Genomic DNA, 19,271 nt, shown 5'->3' on the forward strand with positions numbered 1-19,271 from the left:
CAGGAACAGGATCTTCTTGATTTTCACGGCAGATTCTGTCGTTAGGTTAGGACTTGAAGTGGAGGTGGGGGAGCTGTTTTAAATCAAGATGCACTCAAGGCCTTGCTTCAGAGGCACGGCCGAAGACTGCTACTGGCGTAGCCCCCACGCCGTGCCTCCCCGCACCCAGGCCGTGCCTGTGTGCATAGCAGCCCTGCCAGCAAGAGCAGGCCACCGCAGGGCCCAGAGAGAGGACCAGCTGGGTCACCTGATGAGTCCCCGAGTTAACAGTAAAGGTCTTAGCTGTTCAAGGCTTTGAGATTTTTACTTTTTTGCTATTCAGGTTCTGGATCCAAATATGGACCTTCGGACAGTGAAACACTTCATATGGAAGAGCGGTGGCGACCTCACCCTCCATTACCGACAGAAGTCCACGTGAAGGGCGGGTGAACACTCCTGGGTATTCATGTACTGACCTTCCTCTGGCCCCAAGAGTTAGTCTAGGAAGCCCACTGAGCCCCAGCGGGAGCAAGACTTCTAACGGCCGTTTGGGTATGGACCAAGATTCTCTTTCAATTGAAGTGACTAATCGAAGTGTAATATAGAAACCAGTCTCCTTGCATAGATTAAGCTGTCCCCAGGGAGGCAGAGTATGAGAGCGGCAGGACCCCCAGCAAACTGTCTTGTGAGATGTACAGAGAACTGACGACAGGCCAGCACAGACTTGGCTTCCTCCTTTTATTTCAAAGGACCTTATCTTTGTCTGTTAGCACTTGTTAGAGACACATCAGTAAGGCCACATCTGTCACTGTGTTTCAACTTCAGACACACTGTGTCGCTTTTCTAAGAGTGCATTCCATTCCTGCAGTACCTGGGAAGGGCTTCCAAGCCGGTCATTAGAAACAAATGGTTTTCACCGTTTAAGACAGTTATTTTTAATAGGAACTTGCTGTTGCACAATTTGAGAGCCAGCCCGTTTCATAATAAATGATGATTGTTGGGCTCGTTTTGACTGTTGCACCCGAGATGTGTTCTGGGAGGAGGGTCTGTTGGCCTTCGGGGGGCTGGATCATAGCACTTGGACCCTTGTGCCCAGCGACGCCGCACCGACCCCAGGGCCCCGGGCTGGACGGCGGCCACAGGGAGGTGCGGCTGTTTCACTCCTCCTCCACTGTGTCATTTTCTTCACGGGCAAAGCGAGGCGACACCACAGGTCCTTGCTCTGGGTGAGCAGCGTGGCACCATCGAAACTTAAGACCATGGTGAAATTTAAACTCCATTTAAATGCTGCCTAAATGTATGGTGTCAATAAAAGGATATCGTGGTGAGTTAATTTGGTAATTCGTAGCCTGGAAATACATATATTTGTTTTTCCAGAGTTTTATACGCAGGTGTTTCTTTGTTGTTGTAACTATATCCAGACTTCTTCTCACTGTTCTTTCTAACAATCTAAAGCTTTCATAGAATCATTTGGGTCTTGTACAGAATATAACTTATTGGGGATAAACACTTCCGCCTTTGGCAGAAACACACACTTTGGACTCTCCTCAAGCTCATTTGTATTCAGGCTAGAACAGTGGCCCACCCCATCAAACTACATGACGCAAGCCTCCTGCATGAAGCCAGAAGCACAAGTGCCTTCCGAGGGCAGTTGATTCCAGTCCAGCAGCCTCCCCAGCCCCTGGGCGGCCTGCGCCCACCACAGCGGGGACCGGGGCAGGGGCGGGGCAGGTTTCTTTCCTACACCGGCACAGGCTCAGCTGAAGACAGCTGAGGGGCCTGGGTCCAGACCTTCCTGTTGGAGATTTCTGATTCGCACAACTGTAGAGACAGGGTCCCCCCTGCTGGGCAGCCTCCTTAGGGAAGTGGACAGGTCCTTGCCTCTGGCTCTGAAGAAGCGAGCAAAGACGCCACACTTCCACCTTGTCCTTCTCCCTGACGCAGAGCGGCGGCTTTTTTATTGAAGTTATTTCTATCTGTTGGGATACAACAGTGCACCTTTGGTGCCCATTTTTTAGCAATAGTTGTGAATTAATGTCCAAGAAAAACTCTCATCCGCTAGCGCTCGGCTGCGTTTAATGAGGGGCCCTTGGGCTAAAGGAGTGGGTTGTGCTGGGCTGTCCTGCCCCGTGTGCGCAGCCTCGCGGCAGCCACCCCTTCCTGCCATAGACCTGACCCCAGCATGATTGTACTTCTCTCTTTTCTTCCAGTCAAACCAGTAAGTTCCCAGAAAATATGACAGTCTGCCAAAAGGGTAAAAATCTGTATTTCAGTTGTATAGAATAAAGGCTTTAGTTAAAATATTCCAAGTGTAGTACATGTTTTATTTCCACTTGTCATTTTCCTTCATAGCAGATTATAGAGAAGTTGAGAGACCTCTGGTTTCGCGTTTACCCTGGAAACGATTAGCACTGACGTCCGTTTTACCCTCCAGCTCAGGGAGCGGTGTGTAGAGCGAGGGAGCCCAGAACCCCGCGCAAGGTGACTGGGTGGCACTGCCAGGCCACAGCTGGGGAAGCCGCCCTCCGAGCCACCCTGTGCTGGTGCCGCCCTGTGTCCTGGATTCCTCGGGGGACACGGGGCTCCCAGACAGCCCAGGGACCAGGCTGCAGCACTGGCTTTGGACACAAGGCCTCCCTGTTTTGCAGGCTTAGCTGCGCACGTGGCCTCGACGGGGCTTGCCCTGAGTGCGGTGCGAGAAGCTTCAAGTGCTCGCCAGCTTGGGGCCCCCCGTCTTTGTGCTGTGGGCCTAACAGAGCTCAGAATTTCCTTTTACATGGAGACATTACAAGTTAAGCAGCAAAGGGCGTACTTTATGAGGACAGAGACTAGAAGGCAAGGCCAGAGGCCGCTTTCTTAGTAACTTATTCACCACAGGGGCTGGCTGGATGCCTTATGTATTTAGAAGAGATTGTTGTGTCAGTTTGGGAGCTGACAGGATTCACTACTGGGACACTGGGTCTGTGGGGTGTAGGCCCTGGGGGAGAAGAAACAGTGGGGTCCAAGCACAGGTGAGTCTCTGCTGAAGGGCCTAGAATGTCCAACCTCCTCTCCCAGGAGAGGCGGGCCAGTCACTGCCTCTCTCCTTCAACGGTGGCTGCAGACGTCGGCCAGCCTGAGCCAGCCGTGCCGTGGGACACAGGGATGAGGACATAGGACAGGCATTAACTGGGGCCTCAGGGGTCCCCAGGGTTTAGGGGTGCCTTCTAGTACAGATAGTGCTGGCTGAGCTGTGTAGGAAGAATCACGGCAAGCTCTACAGAGCGATCAGGCAAACACTCCGCAGCGACCCCTTCCTCCCTGACCCCTCCTAACCCCATCGTCACACCTGGTCATGTCTGGGTCCTGCTGCCCCTGGGAAGCCACAGTGACTGAGCAGGAGTGAGCACTGGACCTCAGGGTTCATGGCCAAAAGGTGCCCTTCCCCAAGGCCCATGCCGCCTCTTACAACCCACTGAGGCTTCAAGCCCCACACAAGCAGCAGAGAAGCCTTTCCTCTCCTACCCCAGCTCCCACAAAATGATTTAACCTGGGGTGCTGCTCCCAGCTTCCTACCACCCAAAAGGACACGTCTGAGATTCTCAAACAAGTGCCCGATTCCCCAAAACCAGGACTATCACGCAGAATTAGTGCTGGGAGGTCATTTCTTGGAGACCAGTAGGGTCTGAGTGGACACAAGAGCCCCCCACCAGCAGAAGTCCCTGCACATCACTCGAGCCACAGGCTAGGAAGCTGGACGTACTGGGCTGGGATCAGGCAAGGGGTTGGGCCCCAAAGTGTGGCCTGAGCCACCTCCCCACATCTCGGCCTCATGAAGTGCCATCAGGGACCTTGTCACAGCCCAGGAGGTTGTTCCGGGGTAGAGAGCCGGACCTGGCTGGCCGCCCCCTCAGCCTCAGCCCCGAAATCTGGACTCGCTGTGCTGGCCGGCTCCTCCTCAGCCTGAGCTTCCAGCAGCTCAGCAGACAGCCCATCTTCTGGCGAGGCTGCAGAGGTGAGGCTGTCGGGAAGGGTCAGCTGAGGCAGGTGGTCCTGCTGGGCCTGGGCGCCTGGGCTGTCCGGGAAGGAGACCTCAAACTCTGACCCGGACCACGTGGCCTCACCTGAAACACACAGGACAGGGCTGAGGGGGCCTGCAGAACCCGGGGCCAGTGTGGTCTGCCTGCAGCAATAACCCCATTGACCCCCAACTCCCACCCCAGGTGTTGATGAGGGAGGAGAGAGCTCGTGTACAGAGAGGCCTTGACATGGCTGTGTTCCTCCTGAAGGCCAGCCTCTAGCACGTGAGGAACTCAGGGCAGCCTTCCCCACAGCCCTCCCCAGAGCCTCAGGGGGTGTGGGCCACTCACCGCCACGCTCGTGAGAGCTGCTGCTGGAGCGGATGTCCTCCAGCCCCGAGGCCGACACAGTGGAGGAGGTCAGCTCTGCAAAAGCGGGCAGGCTGGGCCAGACACCGGCCCTGCCATCCGAGAGGGAGACGCCCGACACGTCCAGGAAGCCTGGGGGAGGGACGCAGTCCTTGGTCAGCGCTGGAGACCGGTACCCCGGGCTCACTCTGCCCCATTTCTGGGGCATTGGGCTCAGCCTGAGACTAATCTCAGCCCGTGGTGATGCCCCCCATCCAACCACAAAGAGGGTTCCGTCTGCCTGTTTCTAAGGAAAGAGAGGAGCCTGGCCTTAGGCATCATGGGAGTAGCACAGTGGCAGAGGGCCCAGACCCTGCTCTGTCCCAGTTTGCTGTGACCTTGAACAGGTCACTTCCCTTCTCTGGACTGCAGTCTCCCCATCCATACCCTAAATCGGGTCGCCTGCAACCATTTTGGCATATAGTAGGGGTCAGTAGGTCTGAGGAAGGTTTTGGTAATGTCGCCCAAGTCCGGCCCTGAGCCTGGCACCCATTTTGGCACCAGGGGCTACACGTTCCTCAGTGTGTCCACAGCCTGCTCACTACCTGGGTCCATGACTCGCTGCACTGGAGGCGGAGGCTGAAGAGGAGTCTCCATGGGACGAAGAAGTCCCCCAAGGTCTGGCACTCCATGGCCGAGACCCGCAGGCTCAGGAAGCAGTCCCTCCACGGAGGAGCCAGGAGCCTGCAGCAGGACCTAGGGGAGCCAGGGAAGAAGAGGGAACAGAAGAGAGCAGTTGGGACAGTGTGTTCCAAACTAAACCCCAGCACCCGCTGCCCCGGAAGCACAGCTCTGCCTGGAGGAGCAAACAGCCTTGGTGACTGGCCCCTTCTCTACAGGGCACGTGAAGTCAGACAGGGGCTTGGCTGGCCTCCCATGCCGTGCTGACGTCGGCGGGGAGTGCTCCTTCCACTCTGCTGAGGAGCCCAGGTGCCATCTGGCTGGGCCCCATCGGTGACCCACAGGAAGAGAGGGCCTTGCTTGAATTCCAGCATGCCTGGAAAGCGGGCCTCATGTGCCCCAGTACAGATCGCAGGCACCAGGCTGGAGCCTAAAGGCACTCGGGCGACCTGCTCCATCAACAGCCATGAAGGCAAGACCAGACGCCCCTGCGCACTCAGCCAGTCAGCCCAGCAGGGGCTCTGGAGCCCCAGCCCCTGGCCCAGCTTGACCACCAACTCACTGAGGCATAGAACAAGGCTCCGCCTCCCTCTGAGCCTCAGGTTCCCACTCACAAAATGCCAATGACAACCAGTGCCTTGCCACTACCCTCACCTCCCAACCTAAGTGGCAGGAGAATCAAAGTGGGTTTCACTGTCCCAAAATGTGTCCATCTGCTGCCACTGGGTCCCAGGAGCAGATGGGCCTCCTAAGAGCACCACAGACGGGCCCCTAGTAAGAGACACCTCCAGAGTTCTCTGTCCCCAGCTGACAGGTCCCTTTATCCATTGAAGCTCCCCACTTCCCCTGGTTGGCAGGTGCATCCCACGTACCTCCATGTAGTCACCCTGCCTGGCATCTGTCTCTGGGCCAGGAGGGGCAGGAGAATCCTGGGGGGTGGGTCCAGGTGGCAGGGCACCAGGTGGTGGGGTACCAGGTTGCGGGACACCAGGTGGCGGGGTACCAGGTTGCGGGACACCAGGTGGCGGGGTACCAGGTTGCAGGACACCAGGTGGCAGGGTACCAGATGGCGGGGTACCAGGTGGTGGGGTACCAGGTTGTGGGGCACCAAGTGGTGGGGTACCAGGTAGTAGGACACCAGGTGGCTTCTTGTGGTAGCTGGGGGGCTGGATTGGAATCCGATGCAGATATCCATAGCCGACACCACACCCCAGACTGCCAAAACCCAGAAACATTCCACCTGAGGGTTGTCCCACAGCCCTTCCATTCTCTGCCACCCCCACTCACCAATGGGGGGCGGGGGGCTGGAAGGGTGCCTCCTGAACCAATGGTCAGCTTCACGATCCCTGGGGCCAGGGCCCAGCGCTCCACCGCCACCACGGGACTCTGGGGTGATGCCCACTGCCCAGGTCCACCCAGGGCCCCACCCTACGGCCCTCCGACCCCAGGCAGTACCTGCCCTCTCCACCCCAAGCAGCGTTGGGAGTTACAGACACCTCCCGGCAGGAGTCGGACTCAGAGTTATAAACCATCAGCTTCAAGGGCCTCCCCTCGTGGGACTCGATGAGGGTGAAGAAGTCCTCAGACTGCAACAGACACACATCGCCTGAACCCCGCTCCCGCACCGGAAGAGGCAGCCCCGTGGAAATGAGGCACTTCGCTGGGCACACCCCGTTCAGCAGCAGGAGGCAGGCCAGGCCTTGGGCTCCTCACCTCCTGGAGCAGCTGGTCTGAGCCAATCACATAGTCTGTGTAGGGGCGCAGGCCAGCCAGGGAGGCAGGCGAAGAGGGTTCCACGTCCTGGGGAAAGAATTGAGAACTGTCGGCCTTGCTACCAGGGGAGGGGAGGGGCCGGGGAGCTGCCTCTCGGCGCAGTCAGTAGGACACTTGTTCTCTGTCCCCAAGCCCAGACTCTCCTACCTCACCCCCTAAGTCCCCTACCTCCCCCAGGTGCACAGCCCGCCCGGCAGAGGGCAGCACTGGGGCGCAGCTCACAACGGAGCTCGAGTCTGACCTCAGTTCCACTCCCACTCCGTCTCCACCAGCTCCCTGACGATGGACACATACTTAACCCCTCGGCCTCCGTTTCCCAACAATCAAAAGCGGGCTATGCAGTGCTTACTCACAGGGTTGCTGAGAAGGTTTTAAAAATAATATACGTAGAGAACGGAAACCACACTGCGGTCTACAGTACATGCCCAACTGACCGCTCCCAGTCTCCCAGAGGAACGCAAAGGGACTGGCAGCATCGCCCCCGCGGCCCCGACGGACGAGCCGAGGCAGGGTGAAAAGGCTGAGCCGCCTCTCCAAGATGTCAGCGAGCAACAGGGGAGGCTAGAAAAATCGGGCAGTTTTCAGCTCATGGCACCTTTCCTGTCACCAAGCTGGAGGACCAAGCGTGCGTGCGAACTTGGACACCGTCTCACGTGTGCACGTGCATCTGTGACAGACACTAACAACAACATCTGTGACAATTCAGTCACTGAGATTCACTAAGGTCAGACCCCGGGGACCAGCGGGAAAAGACATTCCATGGAAAGACTAGGCAGCCGCCGCATCCGCATTCTGCAGTGCACCCAGCTTTCCGGCAGGTGGCAGCCCCACCTTTCCAAATAAGAAACCATGGTCCAGAGCGGCGACTGTCAACCTTTCTCAGCTCACAGCACACACAAACAAGTTATTAAAATTCTGCGGCGAGCCGAAAAAAATTTTCTTTTTGCCGATCTGAAAAAATAAATAGGTTTAACTTCGATTCACTCACACCAGATAGCTATTGTTGGGTTGGCTGTCATTTTTTTAATTTGACAATCTAAGGGAAAAGAGGTCAGTGCTCCTGACTAGTCAGGTATCACATGTTTTAAAAAATCCTTGTGGCACACCAATTGAAAATTGTTGGTACAGAGGGTAAAAAAATGCCCGAGATCGCATGGCTACCAAGAAACAAGGCACCCTGTGCAAGTAAAGAGCTGCCCTCTGGGACACTGGAATGAGTGAGGCCAGACCCTGTCCTCAGGGAGTCCTCTAATAGACCCCCTGGCTGTTGGCCCTATCCCAGCTGCCCCAACAGCTCGTCCCCTCCCCCCAGCCCCTCCCCAACACACCCACATGTTATGGCCCCATCGCCCTTCCCCTGCATGCCCCACCCACTTCCGTGCCCAGCCCCGCCCCCACTCACCAGCACGTGCCACACATGCTCGCTGGCCCTGTGGAAGCTGCAGAAGCGCACGCTGGCGCCCAGCAGGCCCGGGCCGCCCCACATGTTGCTGGGCACCACCTCCACCTCGCGCACCTTCATGGTCTTCATGTTGAACACCTCCAGCTTCACGGGCTTCTCCACATTGGCCTTCAGCAGATCCCTCAGCGTGTCCGTCTCCTTGTTCTATGGGGGCAGAGGGCTGACTCCAAGGACCCCACACACACCCCAGCCAGGCCACTCGGACAAGTCTGGGTCAGAGATGGGGCAAGGGCCTTGGTGGTCAGCTGCCCCAGCAGGCCCTGGTGTGGGATGGGCTGGGGCAGTGTCTGGACAGAGGCCCACAGGCCATGCCTGGGCCTGCAGCCAGTGTGACCCCCACCACGCCCAAGCAGTGCTAAACCTGCCTCCCTCGGCCCCCACCCCCACCCCAGAAAACACAACAAAGTCAGCAAAGAGCCTCCTGGGTCCAGGGCCCTACGGTGCTGTCCCACTCTGAGCTGCCCCTTGGTGAGAGCCCTCACATCTCTCTTGCCCCAAGAGGCAGGCTCCTTAGGCCCTGTGGCCACCTCCAAGAGTCCATTAGCTTCCAGTCCGTGCTGGAGAGCTCAGGAGCTGAGGGCTGGGCAGGGCCTCCCTCCAGAAGAAAAGGGAGGCAGGAGCCGGGCTGGGGCCTCCTTTGGGGCACACCAACACACATGGACACACACAGACACACACACAGCAAAACAGACAGGATGTGGGAGCTCACCAGCCGCGAGTGCCCGATGGTAATGATGAAGTCAAAGTAGGGCTCCAGGCCCGCCTGCTGGGCTGGGGAGTTCTCCTGCACCTGTCACATGGCAGAGGCCAGTCACCGCACCAGCCCCATGACTTCCAAGAAGCCCCCGCCCTCAGTTTCAGAGACCATCACCACTCCCAGTGTCCTGATGAGGAAACATGCTCCAGCATGAACTGTTCTGGAAAGGCTACACGTGGCCATTGTCAAGGGGAACTCCATCCTCTCTCACTCCTTTCCTGGGCACAGGTCTTCCCTCTTTAGGAAAGTGGCTCTTCCAGGAACACAAGCCACAGGTCATGCTTCCAGAGATGCCTCGTAGGGCAGCCCCGGGGGCTACCAGTGGGCCACATGGAACAGGGTAGCACAGGCCTACGCAGGAAGCAGGAGGGTTTCCCAGAAGCAGGAGGTTTAGATGTGGACAGAAAGGGAGGGCCTGATGCCCAGTAGAAGTGGGGAGGCCCCAGGAGAGCTAGAACCAGGGCTGTGTCCAGAAGAGGCAGTGTGGAAGGCAGCCTGTGGGCAGATCCCAGAGGGCCCCAGCCCCTGCGGTGACAAATCCAAGGTCAGCCCAGCAGGTGAAGGGAGCTGCCGAGGAGAGCAGACCCCAGGGACAGGAAGGAGCCTAAGCCAGGGACCCTGTGAGCAGTGCTGGATCCTCGCCTCACAATCTGGTCCCCGCTCCACTCAGGACTTCTCGTTCAGAAGCCCAAGGGTGCTCCCTCCCTCCCTGCCCTGAACTCCCAAACTCACTGCTGTCTCCAAAAGCCCAACAACCAGGGCTTGCAACTCTGGCAGAAATCCCTCTCAAAGGCCCCAGTTACAGAGCCCCACTCAAACAATGCGGCCTTTATCCCCGAGGTGGGGGCGCACACCCGCAGGCCTGTGGCTGTGAGCACTTGATGCCCTGCTGGCCCGCCATCCACCAGGCCCCAGCCCAGAGGGCGCAGGGCTCCCGGGACCTCTCCTTCTGGACAGCCTGCAGTTTTTGTCACCCACCAGGCCCTCCAGTCCTGGATCCCCCAAGCTGAAGGAGAGCTTGGCCATTGAGCCTTCAGATCAAAGCCAATTTGCCCCTGGAATTAGGGCTCTCCTTTGCGGCAGCATCACCAATTGAGCCCCTGCCTGCGACCTCCAGAAGCTGCCATGGCTTCCCATGAGAGCGGCCACTGGAGCCCTATGAGCCTGGTGCTCAGGGCCACTGCTCAGAGGCCTGCTCCCCATCCCTTCAGGGGAAAGCTGGGACAGGTGGCTTTTGAAAACCAGAGTACAATAATCAGAAATAGCTGGGGGCCACTCCCAAGTCACTCCACCTCCCTCTGGTAAGACCCTGCTCCCAAAGCCAAGCCATGAGCACCTGCCAACTACCACTGCCTCCAAACATTAATCAGGCCCAGAGGCTCAGGTCCCCCCATCCCTGATCCCATCCCCCTACCCCCTTTCCCCAGTCTCCTGGCCTAGCACCCTCCCAGCTCATCCCTGCCTACCCTCTCCTGTGGCCTTGTCCTCTGTCTGGCTGTACTCACTGCCCTTGCCCTGGGCCCTGTCATCACCCGCTATGGCTCTACAGTGGAAATACTCTGCTGCTGCCCACTGCACCCCTGATGTACCCCCACTCCTGCAACAAGCACAGCCCTCTGCCTGGCTCTCCCTTGGGGGCTCCCATCACACCCAAGCCCATACCCCACAACCCATAACCCCCACCTGCGTTCCCCATCAGAGAACCTCTTGTAATTAACAACAACAGCAGCTCACCCTCACTGAGGGGTGACTGGGTGCCAGGGGACAGCACCACCTGCTTTACCCCTCATTTTACCCCTTTACTAACCCCAACTTAGCGCTCAGTTACTCAGGAATCTGACCCCAGGAACCCCGCCCCAGAGCCTGCTCCTAACCACTGTCCCGTGCCAGCTGTTTTCAGGGAGGCCCTCCCCAGCTGCCGGGACCTCTCCAGCGTGCTTGGCACACAGTAGAAATGGCAACAGTTCTAGAAGACTGCATGTTTGTTCTTCAGTTTTTAAAAATGTGAATAAGTAATGTCACACCTCCACTTGAAACCTCCCAGTGGGCCCTGGCTGCTGTGGCTCAGGGGACCGAGCGCCAGCCTGAGAACCAAAGGGTCGCCGGTTCAATTCCCAGTCAGGGCACATGCCTGGGCTGTGGCTGGGGGCGCGCGAGAAGCAACCACACATCGATGCTTCTCTCCCTCTCTTTCTCCCTCCTTTCCTCTCTCTCTAAAAATAAATAAAATCTTTAAAAATAACCCGTGGACACAGACAACAAGGTGGGGATTGACTGTGGGAAAAAGGGGTGGGTGGGAGCAATGGGGGAAAAAGAGAGACAACTGTAATAGAAAAACAATAAATAAATGTAAAAAAAAGAATCATTAAAAAGAAAACTTTACAAATAAAGTAAATAAATAAATAAACCCTCCCCATGGGTCCAGTCTCAGAAAACAATCTGAAATCTTCAGGACAGCAGGCAAGGCCCCACATAGCCTGGCCTCCTCCTTCACCCCCTCCTCCTCCCACAAGCCACACCATCCCTGCATGCCAGCCTCACCTCCCAACGTCGCCTCAAACACCACGAGCAACTAGCACACCCCCACCTCAGGGCCTCCTTACCCCCCACCCCCCAGAACACTCTTCCTCCAGACACCTACATTGTCCATGGTCCGCTCCTTATTTTCTTCCAAGGTGTCTGTTCAAACAGGACTTGATCGGAGGCCTCTGTGGACCCCTCTACCCAAAACACACCCACGCATCACCTGTATCCCTTTAACCGCTCAATTTTTCTCCTAGCAATGATCGCCACCTACTATATGTTTCAGTGGAACCTTGGTTCTCAAACTTAATTCACTCCAGACGAATCGATTTGTCTGAACACCGAATCATACAGGGAAGATCATACAGGTATCAGCATGAAAATGTCCTCTGGTCGAGAACCAAAGTTCGATAACCAAGACTTTTCTCGTGAGCAACTGGGTCAAGAACTCAATTGTTCGAGACTGGAAGAGGTTCCAGAACAGAGGTTTCACTGTGTTTCCTGTCTGTCTCCCTTCTCTCCCTGCCGGCATCCAAAGGTAAAGTGCATGAGAACGGGACAATGTCTGCTTGTTCGCTGCTTCACCTGTTCACTGCCACACCTGGTCACTGCCACAAAGTACAGAGCTCAGAACTACCTCTTTTTGTGACTGATGACCTCCAATCCCTGGCTCTCTCCACGCTGTCCCTCTCCATTGCGACCCTCCAGTCTCCATCCCTCCCTTTTGGCAATATCCTCAATTCCTAGAGGCATTCCACTGCTCACCTTTCCCAAGAGGTGCCACACCATGGTGTCCCCTGTAGAAAGCCCATCACCAAGCACAAATCCTCTCACCTCGGGGTCCTGAGCCAACATAGCTTTCATTTTAGAAAACCCTTTCTATAGCTTCCCTCCCCCACCTGCCCAAAAGAACCTGCCATCACAATACAGAGACCATGCAACAGTCAGGACCCAACTGACAAGCTTGGACGCGTCTCCACAGCCATCCACGCTGCGCGAGGGAAAAGGGGTCCTTCCCCGTTCTGGGTCCTCTCACCTCCGTTACAGCCCCTCCCTCTCCACATGACAGATCTCGACCCCCAATCTCCATCGGCTGCGGGCTCCTCGCCTCACCTTCAGACTCGAGGAACCCCACTCCATCCCCACGTTCCCCCGGCCTTCTCACCCACACCTCGTTGTAGAGACACGGAAAGGGCATTCTCAGCGCGGCCTTTTTGCGCGTCCCCCCGCGTGGGTTCTTTCCTCCTGGGACCCTCCCCCCTGCTGCGAACGCTCTCCCCTTGTCTTCCGCAGAGCTCTCCCGCTCCCACTTTCCCTGGCTGGTTTGCACTGGTCCACGAGCCCCGGAAGCCTTTCCGACCCCGGGACTGGCGGGGTGTGCGCCCGCGGGCCACCAGCAGCTGGCGTCCACTTGGTTTCCCCGACGCTGTGGACCCCATCGCGGGAACCGCAGGGGCCTCGGAGTTGCTGGCTGTCTCCCCCGACCGAGCACGGAGCCCGGCACACAGCAGGCGATAATAAACGTGACCTAAGTGCACAAATGCATCCCGGCTGGACCTGGTGCCATCTTCACCCAGGAGAAGTGCTATTCCTGTCTGCCCGACCTGACCAGGAAACGCTCCCGCTTCCTGCACAGCTGGCACTGGGACGGGGGCCGGGCCGAATGAGGCCGCAGACGCGCCGGGGGCCCGGAGTGCCGCGGGGTCGCCTCTCGCGGGCGACTCCCACCAGGAAAAGGGTATCCCCCTTTCTCTTCTCCCCGAGGCCCAGCTAGGGCCGGGTCCCCGCCTCCGCCGCCGTCAGGCCCACGATCAGGAGTCTCAGCGCGTCTGTGCGGGCGCGCTCGGCTAGGATCGCCGGCGCCGCTGAGGCTACTCACCCCGTGCAGGTGGAAACCCTCGGAGGTCTCCGTGGGCTGCTCGGTGCTGGAGCCCAGACCCATGACAGCGCCCCGGCTCCGGCGCCGGTGTCCAAACCCACAGCGTGGAACCGGCGCCACCAGCGCTGACTCGCCCTCTCGGCGCTCAATTACCAGCGCCTTGTCACGTGCGCGCTTTGCTACACCCACCCTGGAGTCTGACGTTCTTAGTAACCGGCCAGCCGCTCTGTCTCCAAGGACGCGCTGGCCTCCAACTTCCGGCCGCGAGAGGCGTGCCCTGGACCCTGTTTCAGGAATCCGGCCCGCTCCACCGAACCACTCCCGGACTCCGAGCCTCGAGCGTCCAGAGATGAGCAGCAATGACTCTTCCCTTATGGTGCGTGGCCCGGGCGCTGCCCGGCCTCTCCCGTCCTGGCGACCCCCGCGCCCTACTGCTCTCCTGCCACCTCTCTGACTGCTCCTGCTGTCCCCTTCACCCACCTTTCGCTGTCCTCTGCCGCTACAGAGGGTCCTGGCTCCTTCTTGCCTCACTCCCCCTGGCAAGTGCATCTTCTCTGGTCCTCTCTGTGCCTGAGCCCCAAATCAGCATCCCCACTCCGTCCTGTCCCCAAACTCCCAAACCAGTGCACCCAAGCCCATCTCCATCATCTTGCCATCATCTCCCCCGCCCCTGCCTGTGCCTCATCTGTGTCCCCCACCTCAGATGATGGCACCACCATTTCATCCCCTAGCTTTAACTTTTCCTCATACCTATGCCCCAATCCTATCAGCAAGAACTGTCAGCCCCCGGGTGTCTCCTGAGATCATGTACTTCTTTTATCTCCTAGCTGGGGATCACCACCATCTCTCCCCTGGGCACCTCCCAACTGGTTTGTCTGCTTCGGCGCTCTTCACCAGCAGCAGCCCCTACCCAACCGCCCCCCCCTCACCCCTCACACACAGAGCCACCAGAGTGGCTTTTGCAGGACACATCTGACTACACCCCTCCCCTGCTTAAAACCATCCCAGCTGCTTCTTATTACCCTCAGGATGATGTCTGGGCCCTTTCACATGGCCCACAAGGCTGTTAAAATCCAACCACATCTGTCTCCAACCCCGGCACCCACAGACCTTAAGGGAAGTGAGACTCAGTTTGAAATCTCAGCCTCTGTTACTCTATGATTGTTGTCAGCCACAGTCTCCATGGCCTTCAGCTCCCTTAACTGGGAAGGATAAGGAGAGAACAATGCAGAAGATAATGGATGTAAAGCCCCGGGTATAGTTTCCAGCAGGTGGTTAGCCCACAATAAGTTGTAACTAACTACTGATGTAATTATTCTTGTTTTTAATTCCCTCTCTTTCCCCTTAGTTCCTTCCTAAGACAGCTTGAGTCAAATTTTCCACATTTGAACCAGAATCTGTGGATAATTCCAAACCAAACTCCTTCCCGGGAAACGGCATGGAATTGCTCCTGGGGCTGGTGAACAGGATGAGGCATGAATGTTCTCTTTCTCTTTCTTTTACAGAACTGAGGACGAGAGCAGGCACTGGGGGGGGGGGAGTGGGTCAGAACAGAGACAGAGCCTGCAACCCTGTCTTCCCTTCCACAGGCTGAGATCATTTACTACAGCCAGGAAAAGTATTTCCACCATGTGCAGCAGGCCGCGGCCATGGGGCTGAAAAAATTCAGCAATGACCCTGTGCTGCAGTTTTTTAAAGCTTATGGAGTCTTCAGGGAAGGTAAGGACTCATCAGTGTTTGGCCTCTTGACCTAGGCACTAGCCCGGCACTAACACTGACTCTACTCAGATGCCCACTCCTACCCCAGTCAAGGAAACAGTCTTACATTCAGTGCCTAGATCCCCAGGTTAATCCACAGAAGCCTGTGCAACTCATTTCTAGTTGACTTTGAGACCTCACAGGGCTCACTGCTGCTGCTCTGCACCTCAGTGTCCCCTCCTGGGCAGAGATGACTGCATGATTATTGAACTGATCCCAGGCTTGGAAGCTGAGAGCTGGGAGTGCAGGAGAAGGAGGAAGTGAGGGGTGTGGCTGCCCAGAGGTACAGTACAGAAGCAGGGCGAGGAGTGGGCCCATGCTGACTCCCTGACCTGCCTATGGCCAACTGCAGTGGACGTGGAGGGATAAAGGTAATCACTGGCTCCTGAGCAGCGAGCTGGTAATACCCTAAGGTGCTTCTTCAAAACTGATCCAAGCCAAAAATCTCAGCCTCACAAATATCCCTATGAGTCCTCACAGGTACACCCTCAGCTCCAAGCCCTCCGGCCCCTGGCAGTCTAGACATGGTGTCGGCAGCCTGTTCAGGGAGCTTGAGCCTTCAGAGACCTCAAGCCATTGGGGAACTTTTGGACCAGTTAGTCCTCTGATTCTAGCTGAAGCCAGGTGTTGTCAAGCCTTGGGTCAGCCCTAGTAAGATCCCCCACGTATCTGCCATGGAGCCTCCTGCCCTCTGGGCCTGGAGCCTAGGAGCATAACCACATGGTCTCTCTTTGCAGAGCGCATCCAGGATGCCATCAGCAACCTGGAGGATATTCGGAATCACCCAGATGTGTCCCTGTGCTCCATCATGGCCCTCATTTATGCTCACAGGTGCTGTGAAACCATTGGTGAGTGCAGCTCTGCTCAGCTGGGCCTGGTCCCACCAGGGCAAGATAGCCCCGCTCCAGGGACACAGCCCCTCGAGGGCTCCAGAAGGAGGTGTGTGCCCTGGTGACGGCAGGTTCTGCTGGCCCATGAGGAGTGGCTGCTATTCCTTTCCCCTGCAAAGCTTCAAAGAAGCCCCCATGCCCAGGCCCAATTGAATGGGAGCCATAGACAGAGAGCATGACAGTGGGAGGGGTCCTCCTTCCAGATCCCAAAAGTTGGGAAGATACCCTGCTTTCCTTTGCCAAGATGTTGTCAAGAACAATCAAGCTGATATAAATAATTCTACTGCTAATCTCTGCTCTTTAGAGAGATTCCAAGAGACCACAAACTACTTCCCCTCCCAAAATGAATTGTGGGCCTGGAGTGGGGGTGGATTCGGGTTTGGTCTGTCTGCTCAGAATATTGCTGGGCAGCAGGAAGGAAAGCTGAATCTCAGACAGCAAGCCCAAGTCCAGGCCCTGGCAGCTCCCGTGGCGCCCTGGCCCTTCCTGCAGCACCAGGCGCACCTCCTCACCCTCACTTGTCCTCCTCCTCCTCCGTCTGACTCACAGACCTGGAAGCAGTTCAGGAGCTTGAGGGCAACCTGAAGGAAATCCGTAAGACCGCCAGCAGGACTGCCCTGTACTATGCCGGCCTCTTCCTCTGGCTCATGGGCCGCCATGACAAGGCCAAGGAGTACATTGACCACATGCTGAAGCTCTCCGACAGCCCTGGAGAGGTACTCACCACGAAGAAAGCAGTGTCCCCACCCATCCTAGCGGGGTGGCCAGTCCTCCCACAGAGGGCCCTGCGAGTGGGCGAAGGCCCCACCCCAGCACTGGCACAACCCTGGGTCTCAAGATGTCCCCACCCACGTTGTCCAGGGCTTAGCTCAGGACACAGTGGCATTCTGCCAGAGTCCCACCTGCACGTAGGTGTCCTGTGGCCTGTGCTAGATAGTCTAAAAATCTTGAATTCATTGCTGGCATTTAGAAATCAAGATTTTTACCTAGAAGTCTAGATTTCCTGGGTTTTTTTTGAAAAACTAGATGAACCGACTATACTGGCCTGCGTTTCCTCCTTGCAGTGGTCTGCTGGGTGGCAGGGGTGGCTTGTTCGTACACCTGAGGTCTCCCGTGCAGAGATCTGAAGCCTATCTGGACCCTGCGTGCTCAGCAGGGGCAATATCACACACACACACACCCCAACGGGGTGAAAATTGGTTCTAGGAGGAAGGGGTGGAAAAAATTTTACGCTATGTATAAAACACAGATATATGTACAACACATACACAGTATGTCTATAATATCGAAATTTCTCAGAGGGGAAGGGAATGCATGATCAAGGGGAAGATGTCTAAAAAGGCTGCTTAGCAGGGCAGTCAGGGAAAAGAGTTGAGACACACTGGTCTGGGCCGTGGGCGATGCTTCAGGGCAGGCACCCCCCAGGGCTGCTCCGATCCTCCCTCCCACACCTGCCTGCCCCGACTGCAGGAGAGGCTGGGTGCAGGCTGCAAGGTGAGCCAGCAAGGCCAGGGCAGGGGAGCTCAGAGGCTCCTGCTCACCTGCTCAGAGGCCGTGCCCGGCTCCACGTGCAGGGAGCAGGAGCGCCCACGCCCTGGCGCCCGCCTGTGTTGGCCTCCTGAGTCCAGTGTAAAGTAAACAGGCCCAACCCCAGCCTGAAGGTCAAAGAAGGCCTCCTGGGCTGAGTTGGAAAGACTAGCGGTAGTTAATCAGGGGAAGGGATCTGTTCTGGGGCCATGTGCTGGGAAGGGCATTCCAGGCACAGGAACGAGGGGGAGCAGGGTGGCCTCAGTTCTGCACACAGCTGTGCTGGCACCTGGTGGGACACGGGGCAGGAGACACAGGGTGACTGGAGGTGATGCAGGACCGTGGACCTCATCTTTCCTCTTGCTCTCATCCCAGGGCTATGTGCTGAGAGGCTGGCTCGACCTCACCTCAGACAAGCCACACACTGTGAAGAAATCCATCAAGTACCTGGAACAAGGAATTCAGGACACCAAAGACGTGCTGGGGCTGATGGGAAAGGTGGGCAGCAGGGAGGGGCGGGGGAGGAGTATCCCCGGCTGGGCCTTTGGAGCCACAGAGCAGCCAGGTGACCTCAGCCCCACCACCACCACGCCCCAGTCTCCACCCCCTCAGCTGGTCAGTCACAGAGCAGCCAGGACCCACCCCAGTTCTCGTCCTTCCTGCTCAGTCTGAGTGTCTGTCTCATTCTGCATGGGGTCTTCAGGGTCTCTTCCCCAGGGTCTGTCCTTCCTTCGCTTTTTCGGGCTCCCATGGTTTGCCCTGTGGTTTCTCTCCCTGCCCCTTCTCTATGCACCTCCTTGCCTCCTCGTCACTCCACCCTTTCTCTTCCCGCCCGTGAGATTCACTGAGTTGCCCGTAGGAGAAGGGAGGTATGTTTTGCAGTTGCATTTTCTGATCTTAATTTAAATTAAGTTCCTTTTCCCTTATGGGACCCTCACTGAGTCAATCTAAGAGAAAAACTATCCTCTTATTCTCTCCTGTTTGTCTATATCTTTCTTATAAAATGTACATGCCCTCATTAAAAAAAAAAAAAAAAAAGCACCATAAGTCAAAAAAAGTCAAACGATTAACTAAAATGACACCCTGGGCCCTTCCACTCCAAAACAACTCCTGTGAACATTTTAGGGCAGTACCCCCCATCTTTATTCTGTGCCGGAGTTCAGGGCAGTCTTTGGGTTGCTATTCCAGGAAAGCATCATGCAGGAGCTCTGTCAGGGAGCACCCTTGGGACCAACACCTGTGGGGATGGAGAAAGAAGCAGGCCTGGGCACAGGGAGAAGGGGGCGGGGCATCGGTCACAGCAAAGGTCTGCTTGGAATTGCCAATCTGGGTGGCCCTTCCCTGGGCTGCCCCGAGGGAGGGATGTGATCTGGCAGCAGGCAGCTCCCTTCAGCCATGGGTGATTCCAGGAGGAGGCTCCCCTGAGAGCCACCAGCTGCTAACCCTCCTGTTCCTTGAAGGGGATCACACACAGCCACGACCCCAGGTGAGAGGTAATGTTATTTAATATAGTCGTTATCATAGGGCATCTTATCATTTGGGGTTTTCCCTTCGTGTAAGATGCTGTCATCAGCAAGTGTCATTTTGAGTGGCTACATAAAACCAATCCCCTGTTGAATGGGACTAGTGTAATTTGCCAACCCAATCTACTCCTGTTTGGCTATTGTGATCATTTCCAGTTGTACACTTAGAAAGA

At 56.8% G+C, this 19,271-nt stretch overlaps 3 protein-coding genes across 5 annotated transcripts in view; 2 read left to right on the forward strand and 1 right to left on the reverse strand.

Annotated features, from left to right (window-relative positions):
* The window catches only part of WDR48 (WD repeat domain 48), a 38,153-nt gene extending 35,871 nt beyond the window's left edge, over nt 1–2,282 (forward strand). For both annotated transcript variants that reach the window (XM_090284529.1, XM_090284528.1), the window contains one exon: nt 323–2,282. In XM_090284529.1, the coding sequence (XP_090140655.1) occupies nt 323–418 (96 nt within the window). In that variant the 3' untranslated portion in view covers nt 419–2,282. The remainder of the gene's footprint in view (nt 1–322) is intronic.
* GORASP1 (golgi reassembly stacking protein 1) lies at nt 2,227–13,551 on the reverse strand. The gene is given in 9 exon segments (XM_090284530.1): nt 2,227–4,082; nt 4,329–4,478; nt 4,931–5,081; nt 5,879–6,221; nt 6,462–6,592; nt 6,720–6,806; nt 8,182–8,385; nt 8,951–9,031; nt 13,401–13,551. Coding segments are annotated over 9 exon segments (1,491 nt in total). The 5' UTR covers nt 13,464–13,551; the 3' UTR covers nt 2,227–3,801.
* Nucleotides 13,552–13,632: 81 nt separating this feature from the next.
* The window catches only part of TTC21A (tetratricopeptide repeat domain 21A), a 34,694-nt gene continuing 29,055 nt past the window's right edge, over nt 13,633–19,271 (forward strand). Inside the window, exons 1-5 of one of the 2 annotated variants that reach the window (XM_090284526.1) lie at nt 13,633–13,776; nt 14,990–15,119; nt 15,896–16,006; nt 16,598–16,764; nt 17,951–18,073. In XM_090284526.1, coding sequence (XP_090140652.1) covers nt 13,750–13,776; nt 14,990–15,119; nt 15,896–16,006; nt 16,598–16,764; nt 17,951–18,073 — 558 coding nt within the window. In that variant the 5' untranslated portion in view covers nt 13,633–13,749. The remainder of the gene's footprint in view (nt 13,777–14,989; nt 15,120–15,895; nt 16,007–16,597; nt 16,765–17,950; nt 18,074–19,271) is intronic. The other variant, XM_090284527.1, reaches the window with a different exon arrangement.

This window comes from Furipterus horrens, unplaced genomic scaffold (assembly GCF_987537825.1).
Source record: "Furipterus horrens unplaced genomic scaffold, mFurHor1.1.pri manual_scaffold_7, whole genome shotgun sequence".
Classification (NCBI taxonomy): domain Eukaryota; kingdom Metazoa; phylum Chordata; class Mammalia; order Chiroptera; family Furipteridae; genus Furipterus; species Furipterus horrens.